This window comes from Bactrocera oleae, chromosome 4 (assembly GCF_042242935.1).
Source record: "Bactrocera oleae isolate idBacOlea1 chromosome 4, idBacOlea1, whole genome shotgun sequence".
Taxonomy (NCBI): domain Eukaryota; kingdom Metazoa; phylum Arthropoda; class Insecta; order Diptera; family Tephritidae; genus Bactrocera; species Bactrocera oleae.
Genome location: NC_091538.1, coordinates 30662743 through 30677649, shown reverse-complemented (window position 1 = coordinate 30677649; position 14907 = coordinate 30662743). Strand labels below are relative to the sequence as shown.

Below are 14907 nucleotides of genomic sequence, written 5' to 3'. Positions count from 1 at the left end.
GCGCCGAAAGTGCTAGAAAAATTTTACGAAAAGCTGGATATCATAGTAGAGTCGCTCGAAAGAAACCATATATTTCACTTTTAAACAGGCGAAAGCGCATTGAATTTGCTCATAATTATATGAATAAGTCGCCGGAATTCTGGAGACAAGTAATATTTTGGGATGAAAGTTAATTTTGCATTTTTGGCATAAAAGGTCGACAAATTGTGTGACGCATGTCAGTAACTGCCCTTGAAAAGCAAAATCTTGTTGGTACAGTTAAACACGGAGGTGGCGGAATTATGGTGTGGGGTTGCATGGCGGCTGGTGGTGTGGGTCAGCTTGAATTTATTGAATCCACAATGGATAATTGGGGTTATTTGAACATTTAAAAAAACAATTTGAAACAAAGTGCAGAGCATCTTGGATTATCTTGGACGTTTTGGTTCCAACAAGATAATTACCAGAAGCATACTGCGGAAATAGTTAAACTTTGGCTCTTGTACAATGCTCCTAGACAACTGAAACCGCCCCCTCAATCACCTGACCTCAATCCTACTGAGCATCTATGGGATCTGTTGGAAAAAATAATTCGTCAGCATACAATAACAAGTAAAGAGGCTTTGCGAAGTGATATGAAAGAAGAATGGTCCCAGATTACAGCTGAGGAAACAAATAAGTTGGTAAGATCAATTCCAAATTTTTCTTTATCATTTTTAATACTTTTGTAACTAATTTTAAAGCTGAACGCAGACTTAATGGTGCCAAGGTTTACTTCTCCTTACACTAAAATCCCGTTATCACAAAAATGAAAATAGGAATATACAATTTTGTTTTTGCATTTTGAACTTAAAAATATAAAGAAGAAATACATGTAGAAAATTTGAACTGAATTACCTATTTACATTGTTTTTACTTCACTTAAAAAATAGTGTTGCGTGAACACAGACTTTATTGGTTATGTGTATGCGTAGCGGCGCAATCTACTAAGTTTAAGTTACATGCCTCTCAAACTATTTAAGTTAAAATTTTTAATTAATGATAAGGATAATACCGCAGGCTTGCTTTAGTTCAAGAATTGGAAGCCGGAATAACACTACATATATGATGAGTGAAATATGGCATGTTTAGTTTTAGTTTAGGTTAGTAACTCATATGACACCATTTTAAATTCAATGGCATTACCATATTTCCTTATGCAATAGATAAATCAAACACAAATAGTGCCCCATCTACAAATGTTCGAAGCCGGCTTATGACCGGGATCAAGTTAATAATAATTAAATTCTAAAAAAAAATTGGAACTTAAAAAAAGATTTTTAACATCTATATATAAAACTAAGCGTTACAAACTTTTTGACAATCTTTTACATTCCGCTTTAAAGTGAATGCAAAATGTCATTAAGGTACAAATCGCCGACTATTGATTATTGTAATCATTGAATCTAAAAACTAAACAATTTGTCCGTTACCAGCCGATTTTATCCGGCCAAGGGCGGTAAACTCAGCAGAATTTTCCCGCTACAACAACAAAACAATTTATTTTCAAATTCGGATTAACAGATAATGCTTCAAATTATGTATATCGTAAATAGCAATCATTTTGAAGGTAAATGTATAGTTTGGGTACCCTAACGAAGAAGGCTGTGAAAATTATAACTTTTTTTAAATCGTCCTATTTTGGTGCGGAGATTACAAATCCGTGAGTGAAAAGTCGGTTTTTTCAATAATTCTATATTATTTTAATTTTTAAAAAAATGAAATTTTACAAAAAAAATCAAACAATAACAATAAACAAATAATCCTGATCAGTCCAAAACCGGGGTGTTCATAATTCATTGGCGTCGAACTCTTTCCTGCACCAGTGGCCTTCGGCCGCCCTTCAAAAAAATAACCCTGGTCGAACCAAGACCGGGGTATCCAAAGTTATTTTGCGTGCTGAAAGGAGATCGATACATAGAACTATTGACAAACTGGTGTTGGACCGACCAAAATTATTTTTTTGAAGCGCGACCGAGGGCCGCCATTGCTTAAAGAAGTTCGACGATCTCCTCTACTCGTCCATACCATCAGATCGCTGCGCAAAAGAAATTGCGACATTTTGTGTTTGTTACAGAACATCAGTATTTTTTTTCACAAGCGAATGTCTAACTCGTTGAACTTGTAATTACAGATTCAGAATTCTACTGAATTCTGTCGCTAAAACAACAACAACAACCAAGTTACTTGAAAAATCTGTGTAAAGTGTGGTAAATATATTATTATATATATATAGGTATATGTACATAAATTGTTGAAAAAATTGGGGAAAACTTTAGTTTAGCATCCCACGATTTTAGGGTTAAGAAAGGTATGGTAGGCTAGAGGAGATTCTCCAGATCACGAATATATACAATTATTGCCGACGGAAATTTATAGCTTTCGAGATATTTCATTTTAAGTTGAAAATTTCACAAGTTTTATTTTACAATTTCTCGATTTATGGTTAACTTTTCTTTTATATAATGCACTTATTATACACTAACACTTCACTACAATGTTTCTACATATTTATTTTACATTAAATATTTAAATATTTGCTTTAAATAAGCGTTTTATTTTTACACAATTTTCGTTATATGAACAATAATAATGCCGGCTACGCGGCAAAATAAGACGATTAAAAAAAAATATTTTTTAAGGCCTCCTTCGTTGGGGCACCATACATTTACCATTTTTAATACAGTATTGTGTTTACATACATATGTACATAAAAACAGTTTAACTTACCAAGCATTCCCATGTTATTTGGATTTCTTGTATTTGACAGTTCATTCTGTACCACTAGCTTTAATATTAATCTAAGCACGTTAGGTTGCTGTGTTATCATTTCTTTAATACAAAACATAAAAAAATTTAGAGAGGGCTTAGTTTTTAATCTTATTTTGACAAGTATTGCCAATACTTCGTGGTCCTTTGTATGATTTTCTTTAATATTATAACATATATAGTACAAAAGCTGCTGGGCATATTTTACAAGTTTTCCATTATGGATCCACAGTTCAAGTCGAGTTATACAAAGATAACGAACTTCGCCTAAACCAGCTGTGGAACATAAAAACTTTAAAAAGTTTCTTGTATACCAATCGGTTTGCTGTCTTTTATTTAGCTGTTCTTTTATTGCGTCTACCACCATTTTTTCCACTGCATTTTCAATATCTGAGAAACGATTGAAAATTAAATAAGGGGTATCTGTATCGATTCCAAATCCAATAGACTCAATAGTGTTTGAACTTCCATCACCTGAATCATCCTCTAAACATAACTGCATTTCTCGATGTTGCCCCACAGACCCTCCGAACGCTGGAGTTTCAAGCTGCATTGCGTTGTTTGGGGGAATTTTCGTGTTAAAAACAAAACAGATATTTTTTATATATGGCATACAAAAATCATTATCTGCCCATGTTCGTTCATTGATCGCATCTTCTATATAAATACGAATTAAATGTTCGGGCCAGTTGTTTCTATCATAGAATCCTTTGGTTAGTAAATTAGATGCAATTGCTTGAGAATTGGAACTTTGCTTTATTTTAATATTTACATCTCTACGTAATATATAGAGCAGAGCTGAACTAAGAATATCTTTTCTAAAAATATGTGGTTTTAGTTTTGCCAAGTAGAATAAACTGTAATAAAGCACGTAATCAGCTTTATTTCTAGTATATGGCTCCATAAGTTGTTTTATTAATCCACATATAATACGTAAAAAATTATCATCAAACTGATCTAAATTTTCCTTTATTGCATTAATCAAATTCGTAGTTTCACATTCAATTGCAAATTGATCCCACGATTCGTGTATTGTAAATCCCGAAGATTCTTCAAAACGTATCATTTTTGCCTTTTTGCTTGCGTTCGAAACGGCAGAAGTAGCTTCACGCTTACGATCAGAAGCCATGGTGTTTCCTTTACATGAAGATATCTTTTTAGTATCCTCACGACTGCTTTTCGCGCCTAAAGCGAAAAATTCATTTCCCATCGGTCCAGATGATTTCTTCTGTCCTCTGGAAATGTTAACACCTTTGCACCGATCCATAATTAATACTATTTACGGGTAGCCCTAAAACTTTCCTTTAATATACACACTAACTTACAGCCAATGATGACAATTACCCAAAAACTACTGTTAGCTTTGTAGTACATATAGCACAAATCTTTTGTCCGAATATCGATATTATAAAATGATATGACAATTATTAATCGATTATGCTTATTTTGTTGTAGCGGCAGAAAATTTCTCTGAAGTAATCTTCAGGGATTGTCGCTTGCTGCCAGTTTGACATCCTTGGCCGAATATTAATCCGGGTCCGTTCCAGTTACATAGTCCCGCTTGTCTAGGGACGGAGTCGATTATCCATAGGTCAAAAGTAAGTCACATGCAAGCCATCTATTGGTTAAGTAACCGCAGATCTCAGCAAATGTTGCAGAGAGTTTCATTTGGCCAAATTGATACATCCAACGAAAAAGAAGTTGTAAGTTATACAATCCGGCGATTGAACTCCAGAGTAAGTTAAAAGGACGACGATTTATCGAGTAATCCATTACAGTTCTGACTAAAGGCACAAACAGTCACCGACGTGTACTGAATCAGCTGATACGACCTACCTTTTGAGATCGCAATGTATATGAACAGTCACTACCGCTTCTACCGTACATTGAGATATCCGCGAAAATTGGATATTTTTCCATAGAAACGAGTGAGCTGAGAGAGAGCACTCTCTTGCAACGCAGGGTTGCCAATCTCGATATTTTGTTGTAATAAAACATTGACTGAAATATATTTGCAATATTCTCAAAAAAGAATATACTTATTTATAAATAGGCAAACTATTTTTAATAGTTGGTTTTTAGTTTTGACCTTTTACATTACGAAAAATTATAACTAAATAACTAAATGTGTAAAAAATCGTGTATAAAAATAGAAATGGCAACATTGGTGAAATGAAAACAAAAAGGAACAACCGATTTCTGCGTTGCAACTACGGGTATAACTTTGGACAAATTTGGTTTAATACGGCCGGTAAGTACGGAAGAGAGGAATGTCGGTGACTGTTTGTGCATTAATACGGATGATAGAACATATCAGAATCGACGATAACCTGCTAGAACCAACTAGATAGCGAAATTCGTGGTTGCCAGAATGTTCGAGAAGCGAAGTTTGGTTAACAATCTACTATATAAGGGCTGCCAGATCGTGCAGCAAACACAGTTCTAGTTAGAGTGTTGTCGTGTTAAGAGCAATGGAGAGTATTGCGAAATATGCTGAGTTCATTGTATCTAAAAGTTCAAGGTCCAGGAGTCAGGGTCCTATGAAACAGTGCAAGTCGAGTGCGCCAGTTGAGCAAATTGACGTGGATGAAGATGGTCCATTTCAAACCAATAAATTAGGAAAAAGTCATGATTTGGTAGTTAAAGACCATTTCAACAAATGGCTAGTAGTGTACACAATTCTTAATGAAGAGTCTGAACCAGTGGGGGACGCATTCATAAACAAGTGTTTTAACGAAGTTCCGCTCTGATCAAGAATGTAATCTCAAGTCAGCTTTAGGTCAAGGGATGTACCAGAAACTGGGTATCCGGAAAACGGATGGAATTAACTGCAGAAAGAGAAGGACGGCTAAGGAAGTTAACACCAGTCTAGATAATGGACATAAAAGCTTTGTGTTTGATACCGCAAATATGTCTAATTGGGATGATCATACTTAGGTGAAGGACAGTGTGACAAACACGGATTGTAGAACATAGTCGAATGAGTGCTAAATTGCCAGATGCAACTAGACACGAACTCGTAGTTGCCAGAATGTCCTAGAGGCGAAGTTTTGTTAAAGATCCACTATATAAGGGCTGCCAGATTGGGGACCACACACAGTTCTTGTTAGAGTATTGTTGTGTTAAGAGCAATTGAGACATAAGCAAGAAGTTGTAAGCTCGAATAAAACGAGCAATAAGTGTTAAGTTGTTGGAATAAGAAATAAAGATAAATGTATAGCCATTTAATTGGGGATTTTATTTAACAATCCAGTTATCTAACTCAAGTGTGAGTTACAAGGTAGACGATTTGGTTGACAGCAATAAATTAACTGTCATCGACTACATTTACTTACTAGTAAGATCAGGATATAGGTTTTGTATGTAAGGGTCTATTCTGGATCAGTAGGAACCTGCTGCAATATCCAGAACGAAGTTGCGCAAGGATCATTTTGGTTTCATGCGGCAACTCGAGTTCTTGTTTTGCTATTGATGGTGTTTGGACTTCAAGTTGGTCGTGTTCGAAATTTGGTCGATATATAGTTTTCGTTCGTCGATATGTTGAAAGATAGTCCAGAATTTGATGTTCTGGCAGGTCTGCATCTTCTCCATCTGCGTCTTGTTGTTTCCAAGCGACCATATTGGGGCCGCGTAGTTAATGACCGGCTGGCCGATTACCTTGTATGTTGCCAACAACTTCTTCTATATTATCTTACCCTAATTGCTACCGGCCATCGACTTGAGAACTTGTTGCGTTTCGTTTTTTTGCAACAATCGCGGTCATGTGCGAAGTGGAGGAGTTCAGACTGTCGAATGCGACACCTAATATTTTTAGGCTGTTAACGGAATGTTGAAATCCTCGACGGAAATGTCGAAGTCCAATCTGTATTCCTTCGACCAGTTTATAAATAGGGTAGCTAAAATCATCAAATTCATTGCCCGACGTCATTATTGTACAATCATCTTCAAAATGCATTGATTAAATAGTAGCGGCTAAAGGACACCACTCTGCGGAATCTGCCGTTTAATTCTCCTTAATTTAGAACGTTGACCCTGGAATAGTACAGATGATAGTTCACCGCAGATAGTTTATGGTCCCGGAGGGAGCGATGTTTATTTGATGTCCTAAATCATCATAGGGATCGACCTGGCGTAAGGAGTCGCGCTCATTTGCTAAGACTGTTGGTTCGCTTGGTTATATGGTTGTGGTTGTTGAGTTCTTCCAGCGAGAAGAAAGCGGGCAGAAGCAGCAGCGATCACCTTGCGGAATTGTCGTTCGCTTACGAATACGTGTAGGAATGGGTATACGCTGAAGGTGCTGTGAAGCTGACCCAGTTAGCTTTATTAAAGTTAACGTAGGTGCGATTACCCACAGAAATAAAGTAGGGAGGTTTTTTGATAGAGATTATTATGGGCAGATGATCTTATGCGAGATTTAGCACAGGTTATGTAGTTTATCAGACTTCGGCTTCGTCATTCATTGCGCAAAATGTCATGTCGTCTATTTGTTAGGCCATGGACGGCTGTTGCGGGAGCAGACTCCTACAGCAAGGGGAAACTAACGACACACTTGATTCACGTGAGGTGCGCACACCGGACCACGTATGGAAAAGACACCGGCCAGAGCAGACATTGCAACTAACTGATGAGATATTCCTACGTATTACGGTCTGACACACTGAACATACGGTACGAGGAACCAGGAATTGTCTTGTGACCCTCGCACGGAAATCGGAGCGAGATAAAAGTTACGAGGTTTGATCAGTCTGGGAGTCATGCTGCTTAGTTGAGCTTCGTGGTAGCGGTGATATTCCTTGTTGGTCACTCGGCAGGAGTGGCGGCGCATCGCGCGAACTAGGTGCATTTTGCACGCCCATAGAGGTCGTTGTCACAGTAGTGCGTTGGCAGCATGGCTACTCCTACAAGGTCTTAACATGACTCCAATCATTGAAAAGTTCCCGTGTCGCAAATGCCAGCACGAATCGGGAGAATATAGAGCAAATTTGCTGCTAGGTGTTGCACTAAACGTAAGGAAAATACTAATTTATTACCTACCCACTAATTTATTACCTAAACAGGGTTTGAGCCTCGAAATAAGATTCCTTGGCCGCATAAAATCTGAGTCAATTCTGGTATCGGAGAATCTGCTGTTGTGGAAGTATAGGTATTACTCACAGTGATCGCTTAAATAACGTTAATTTACGGAGAAGTCGATTAGACCCACCCAACATTACATAATTTTGATAAAGCTTCTAAGAAAATAACCAAAACTTTCGTCATAACTCGATGGCCACACATGTCAGTAACAGGTCGAAAAACTGAGTACAATCATTTTTTTCAACCCGGATATTCTGGGTGGGGACGTTACATGATCAATAAATTGCTTTTAGGTTCCAATAAACTCACACTTTTCTACTACCACACTCTTTCGAATTTTGAAGCTGTCTCAGTTTTTCCATTCAAGTCGTAGGGCAATTTGACGATCAAGTTAAAAAGCTGATTACCTCGTTTGCAAACAAATGCCATGCAATTGCGGGAAATATGAAAATTGCATTATATTAATGGATTGATATCAACAAATTGATATAATAATCAATTTCTGCAGAAATAAAAATGTCTGTGTCCCAGAATTGCTTATAGTGCAGAACATGTAAAGTTGAAAAAAGGAAAAAATCTTGATTTTGAAAACCCCCTAAGTAGGGTTCGTATAATGAAATGGCCTTTCTCAACTTATTCTTCTATTAAATTATTAATTTCACACAAAAATTTCTAGAATTTTGTTTGAATATTGAATGTGGTTTCCGTGATTAAAGAATCTTCAAATTATTACTAATTATCTACTTGCTTGCAGCCTACGTCAAAGCTGTCAATTTTGACAAGTAGTTTGTATGATCACTTAAAACCAAGTTAATGATCGTGTATCTGCAACGTAACTCATAACTTTCGAACTGGCAGGACTACTGGCCTACTACAGGAAATATAAGGGTTGAATGTATATTTGAGTAAACCTTGACGTTACAGTAAGAAAATACAAAAAGTGAAAAAAGGAGAAAGTGGTAGAACTAGATTAATATGTTTTAAACAGTGAGATAGATTTACAGGCAGTTTCACAAAAAGATTGTTTATGTACTATATTAGCTGGATGGTTTCGAAAACATATGCCCCTCGAGATTGTGTAAGTGATCTATTGGAAATATTAAGAGATGAAAATATTAAATAATATTTTATAAATTTGATTCTGTGGTGAAGCCTATAATAATTAATGTCCCAGGTGGATCATATATCCATTTCGGTTTGAGCAGCCAGTTAAGAATGATATTCGATGATATTAATTTTACTCGTTTATTGAGCTTTGACTTTAATATCGGTGAATTCCCTTTATTTAAGAGTTCCAAAGTCCAACTCTAGCTGGTCTTAGTTCAAATAAATAGTTTAGAACATGTGCTCATTTTTTTAAATAGGGGTATATCCCTACAAGACGAGTAAAAGTTAGAGGAAAGACGAAGGGACCGTGTCACTCGCGTTCGGGTGGCACGCTTTGTGTTCTTGTTCCTAACAGCTCGCTGCTACCCTTTTCAGCATTCCTTTTCACTTTCAAATTCTTTGAACGGTTGCCAGATCGCTCGGCTTCAAATGAATTCGTTCACAAATTTGAATTCTGTTATCTATTTTTTGTATGTAATATGCAAATATGTATGCATTGAATAATAGAAATATTTTGAAAAATTGTAAATAAGGAGAAAATTAAGATACTCAAAAATATTCAATTTATATTTTATTTTTGCAAGCAAAATGTGAGACCATCATCCCAATATACAAACGAAATATGCAACACGCTCTAAGTGGTGCGCAGTCAAACCGCACAAATGTTTGCGAAAATTTTATGAAAAGGAATGACAGAAAAACTCGATTTAAGTTGCTGGACTCTTTTTGCTCGTGTGTATGCACAGAGCGACACCAAAAGAGAATTTGCCGATAATCAGAGTCAAAAGAGTCCCAATGTAAAAGTACACTTAGCCATCTGTTACTGAAAATAGTGTGGCGGACATGCAAGCCAGATCGAAAAAGAAGCGACGATAAATTGCGACAGTGAACTTCGTAGTTGCCAGAATGTTTGAGTGACGAACTTTGTTAACAATCTACTATATAAGGGCTGCAGGGACAGCTCTAATTAGAGTGCTGCTTAGTAAAGAGATATAACCAATAAGTTGTAAAATCGCATAATAAGTAATAAGTTTTAAGTTGTTTAAGTTAGAAATAAAGATAAGCGTATAGAAATTGTATTGGAGATAACCATTTGAAAATGGCCAAATTTTAACGACCTAGGGACTCCACAATTAAAAAAGAAGTTAAAGCAGCATGGTTTGGCTACAAATGGATTAAAAATTGAATTGTAATGACGGTTGCGAGAGACCATGGAGGCAGAAAGCGTTAAACTACGTCTCTCAATTGGAATTACAGGAAGAGACAACGAAGATACAAGAAAAGGAAGAGACTCAATGCTCATAATCGCTATCATCGTAAAGGGGAAGTAGAGAAACTATCAGCTGATCATATGTAAGCAAAGCGACCGATGAGAAGTGTCCATGGAGAAATGTCAAGTCCGCCTAGGGGTTGAGTTTCTATTGATATACAAGATGGCCGACTTTTGACCGGAAAATGGTTGCGTACTGCTATTTTCTTTTAATTTATGAAAATGCTGTCCTACATATATTGGTTATATGTAAAACCTAACTATTTTTCCAAAATAAAATCTGTTTATTTCAGTGATTTAAAAAAAAAAAGCTATTATTATTGGCAAATTTCAGAATGATTAAGACAAATATTTATGCCTCTTCTTAACTGTGGTAAATAAATAAATAAATACTGCAGAAAAATTAAGCAACCATGTCAAACAACAAAATTCTTATTGAACGAGGCTGGAGAATAAAATATTCAAATGTGTTGCCAGTATTGCTATTGAGCATTGCGTCACAGTGTTGCGTAAGCTAATTTTAAACTACTTTTTAGGAAAGGAATATACCTACCGTATTTTATACTTTAAAGAGATTGAAACTTCAACAAATAATTTTTTTAAGAAGTCTATATATATTTAAAAACTAAACTTAGAGCTATATAATAATATTTTAATTTTTCATGTAAATATTGTACATATTTTAATCGCTACTTGCTGAAATACAGAGACCGTTTTTTATACTATACTTATATACAACTTCAACAAATAATTTATTTTTGAAGTCTATTAGAGTATTCACAAGGTGTCATATTGTGTCATATCGTCATAATGTCTTATTTTTTTTATGACTGTCATATCAACACTATTGTTGTTTCCCATGCAAAACTTAAATAGGACAAGTGGAACACGGCGAGGTATGTTTTTTGAGTGTGCTAGTCTATCAGCTGTATCTGTTTTCTTTTTTTATTGTTGACGTTTAAGTGTCTAAAATTAATAAATTAAATCAATTTCCACAATCTCTTTAATAATATGAAATGAAGCCACGCTACTCAGGTAAATTAAATGAAAGAAAAAAATATTTTATGTTTTCTGTGGTTGGAAACGATTTTATTGCAGTGTAAATCAACACGCCGCCGTTTTAACATAAAGAAGCTTTAATTTTATTCACCAGCTGGTGAAGTGCAGAAATATTACACAACATGACATACAACGATTCAAGGGCGCTCACAATTGTCATATTTTTTAAGACTATTGAAATACTACATAAGACATAAAACAAAGCTTGTGAATTGCCTATATATATTCAAGAACTAAATAATAATATTTTTTATGTAAAGGGTTGTAATAAATATAGTACATATTTTTATCGATAAATATAAAACGTAAATAAAACTTGTGATTAAATAAATATATTGTAACGGCTTTCTCGATAAATCGTCTACCTGTAACTCACTCTTGAGTTCGATCACTGCCAACAACTTAACACTTATTGCTCGATATTCGAGTTTACAACTTATTGCTTATAGCTTAATTGCTTTTTACTCTCTAATTAGAACTGTCCCTGCAGCACAATCCGGTAGCCCTTATATAGTAATTTATTAACAAAAATTCGCTACTAGAACATTCTGGCAACTACGAATTCGCTGTCTAATTGCTTCTAGCAGATTATCGTCGATTCTGATTTCTTCTGGTATTCGTGTTCGCCACTCTGCCCTCTACCTAAGTCTGATCGTCCCGATTAGACATATTTGCGGTACCAAACGCTGCAAGCCGTTCCAGTGGAACCACCTTCATTTCATTCCTTGGTCTTCCAATGATCTGTATGCTATGCACTACATCATTGAGTCGTTCAATAACCTGGTCCTTCCCAATTACACTGTAATTTGAGAGATAACCCTTTCTTTGTGGGTTATATAACAATACCCAATCGCCTTCAATAAAACTCTCAGAGTTTATTGCCTTGTCGTATTTTGCTTTCATCTTATCTTGTTTTAATTTCTCCAAGGTTTTAGTGATACCCATGTGTCCTCCACTTGGACCGTTGTGCAGCTCGTTGAGAACTTCAGGAATTCTTACTTTTGGAACAATCATCAGAGCTCGTGAACTTTGCCCATCTTCGCTTTCCCATACGCGATGCAAGCAGTTCGACACCAACTTCAAACTATTCCATTGTGACCAATAAGCCTTTGCGACTGGGCTTTCTGCAGCTATTTCTTCTCTTGTTGGGCTTTTATTCATCTCCAATCTTTGGTTTACACTTTTCAAATCTGGATCCTCTTGCTGACATTTCCGTCGCTTCTCCGGATCCCAGTCTGATGTTGGTGGAATCTGCTGGCTCTCTGTTGTTATCACTCGTCAAACGTTGTACTTATTATCTATAGGACATAGTCCTGTTTTTCATGTCAATTTTGATTCCTTGATTCGCTAAAAAGTCTACTCCAATTTCCGAAAACTAGGGTGTATTCTCCAGTTGCAGTATGCAACTTTGCCCAGCTAACGACCTCACTGCTTTCTCAACCAGATCAGATCGAATTATGGAATGTGATGCGCCCGTACCCACAGTCAGTATGCGCTTTTTACCGTCTATGCATCCACTAACGGTAACGTTACCCGTATTTCTGCTTATTTGTGAAATGGAGATTGCAGGGCATTTGCTTGCGGGAGCCAACCCGTGCCCTCTTCGGCTGGCTCGCTTTAGTTTTAACGATTGGTTTGATTTGACATTTGTTTGATCTTCCTCAGCTTTGTGCTGGTTACAGTTGCGTGCAATATGGCCACTTTTTCCGCAGTTGAAGCATTTAAGCAGGACATTTTTCTTATGCACTTCCGTAGATTTTTCTAGTGCTTTCTGCATGTTGTCAATTTATTCAAGTAATTGGTCGACCCAAGTGTGTTCCTCTATTTCTACTTTGTGAGCTTTAAATGTTTGATTGCAAAGCAGAGATGCAGTTTCCTGTATCAGAGCATGGGAAGCAATATCTCCGGTGCAGATTCTTTTAATGCAACGAACAATGCAGCTGCTTTATCTTCAACGTTCCAATTATTTGAAGATGCCGTCTTTTCGATTTGAAGCTTAAAAACGTGGAACGGAACAGTGCTATCAAAGGATGACACAATTGGCCGATTTAATTGTAGCTCGCGGAGACGATCTTTTAATTCATCCATTTCAGTTTTAATTTTATCCCGCTCTTCCGAAATCTGTGAGGACGCTTCTGCTATTTGTGAGGTCACCTGTGCTGATATACGTGCATCTTGCCCTGCGAACTGCTCTTCCAAACGAGTTTCTAACAAGGACAATTGGGATTGTTGGGTCAACATTTGTAGGGACATACGTGCATCCGCCTCTTTAATTAGTGTCGATATTTGCGTTGACATTTGCGATATTGCAGCAAAGCCCATGTTTATGTCCACAATCTTTGACGAGCAATGATCCTCTTCCTTTTCTTCTATCTTTGTTGTCTCTTCTTCTAATTCCATGTGAAAGACATATGCCTCAACATTAATGTTTTCCGCCTCCATGGCCTCTCTCAACCGTGATTGTAATTCAGTTTTTAATCCATTTGTCGCCAAGCCCCGTTGCTCCAGCTCCTTTTTCAGTTGTGGAATCTTCAGATCGTTGAACTTGGCTATTTTTAAATAATTATCTCCTTGGGAATTTATTTGACAATCCAACTTCTGACACCAATTGTAACGGATTTCTCGATAAATCGTCTACCTGTAACTCACTCTTGAGTTCGATTACTGAATTGTTAAAGTCCCAATTTAATGGCTATACACTTATCTTTATTTCTAATGCCAACAACTTAACACCTATTGCTCGATATTCGAGTTTACAACTTATTGCTTTTAGCTTAATTGCTTTTTACACGGCAACACTCTAATTAGAACTGTCCCTGCTGCACAATCAGGCAGCTCTTATATAGTAAGTTTTTAACAAAAGTTCGCTACTAGAATATTCTGGCAACTACGCTGTCTAGTTGCTTCTGGCAGTTTATCGTCGATTCTGATTTGTTCTGGTACTCGTGTTCGCCACAATATACTAAAATTAGAGAAAGCATCGGCTCAGTAACCATTTCTTGATATATGTACAATGATCAATTTTGCTTTATTGTTGAAATTAATTATTATGACTTGTATGACAATGATAAGTTTTGCTCTATTGATTATGTGAATTATTATGACTTATAATATCAAATTCTTTTACAATAGTTATTTCTTTTCGTCCACTCATAGCTAAATTGAATTTTCAGTATGCCCATTAATAAGTTAATTAAATTGCTTAAGAATATGTCGTATCGACCTATATCAACATGGTATAATATCATAGTTTATTTACAGCATTAAACATTATTCTATAACGAAAAGTAAAAATATTTATAAATAATTATCACGGCGTATTTTGTTACCCGTTTTAACCTGTTTCACCTCCGAGTCACCCTAACTCACCAGAGGCGACTATGTTGGTTTTATTGCGAACGTACGGCTCGGAGGTGGCGAAAGTACTGTGAATGAACACTTTCGCTACTCCCTTATTCCATGATCGCTATGGACATAAACATGGTTTTGGCTGCAATGCCGCAAATGTCAGCACAAATGTCGCAGATGTTTGCGCAGGTGACCTTACAAATGGAAGAGATGTCATTACAAATGTTGGCGCAGTTGGATGCGCGGTTGTCAGCAGCGCT

The 14907-nt window shown here is 36.4% G+C and overlaps 1 protein-coding gene across 8 annotated transcripts in view; it reads right to left on the bottom strand.

Moving 5' to 3' along the window:
- Positions 1-4627, bottom strand: part of IntS1 (integrator complex subunit 1) — a 107327-nt gene extending 102700 nt beyond the window's left edge. The window contains exons 1-2 of one of the 8 annotated variants that reach the window (XM_014240086.3): positions 2749-4618; positions 1737-2178 (exon numbers count right to left, since the gene is read on the bottom strand). In XM_014240086.3, the coding sequence (XP_014095561.1) occupies positions 2147-2178; positions 2749-4054 (1338 nt within the window). In that variant the 5' untranslated portion in view covers positions 4055-4618 and the 3' untranslated portion in view covers positions 1737-2146. Of the gene's footprint in view, positions 1-1736; positions 2179-2748 lie in introns of those variants that run through there. The other 7 variants (XM_070109061.1, XM_036358977.2, XM_070109063.1 and 4 more) reach the window with 7 other exon arrangements.
- Between the last annotated feature and the right edge of the window lie 10280 nt (positions 4628-14907).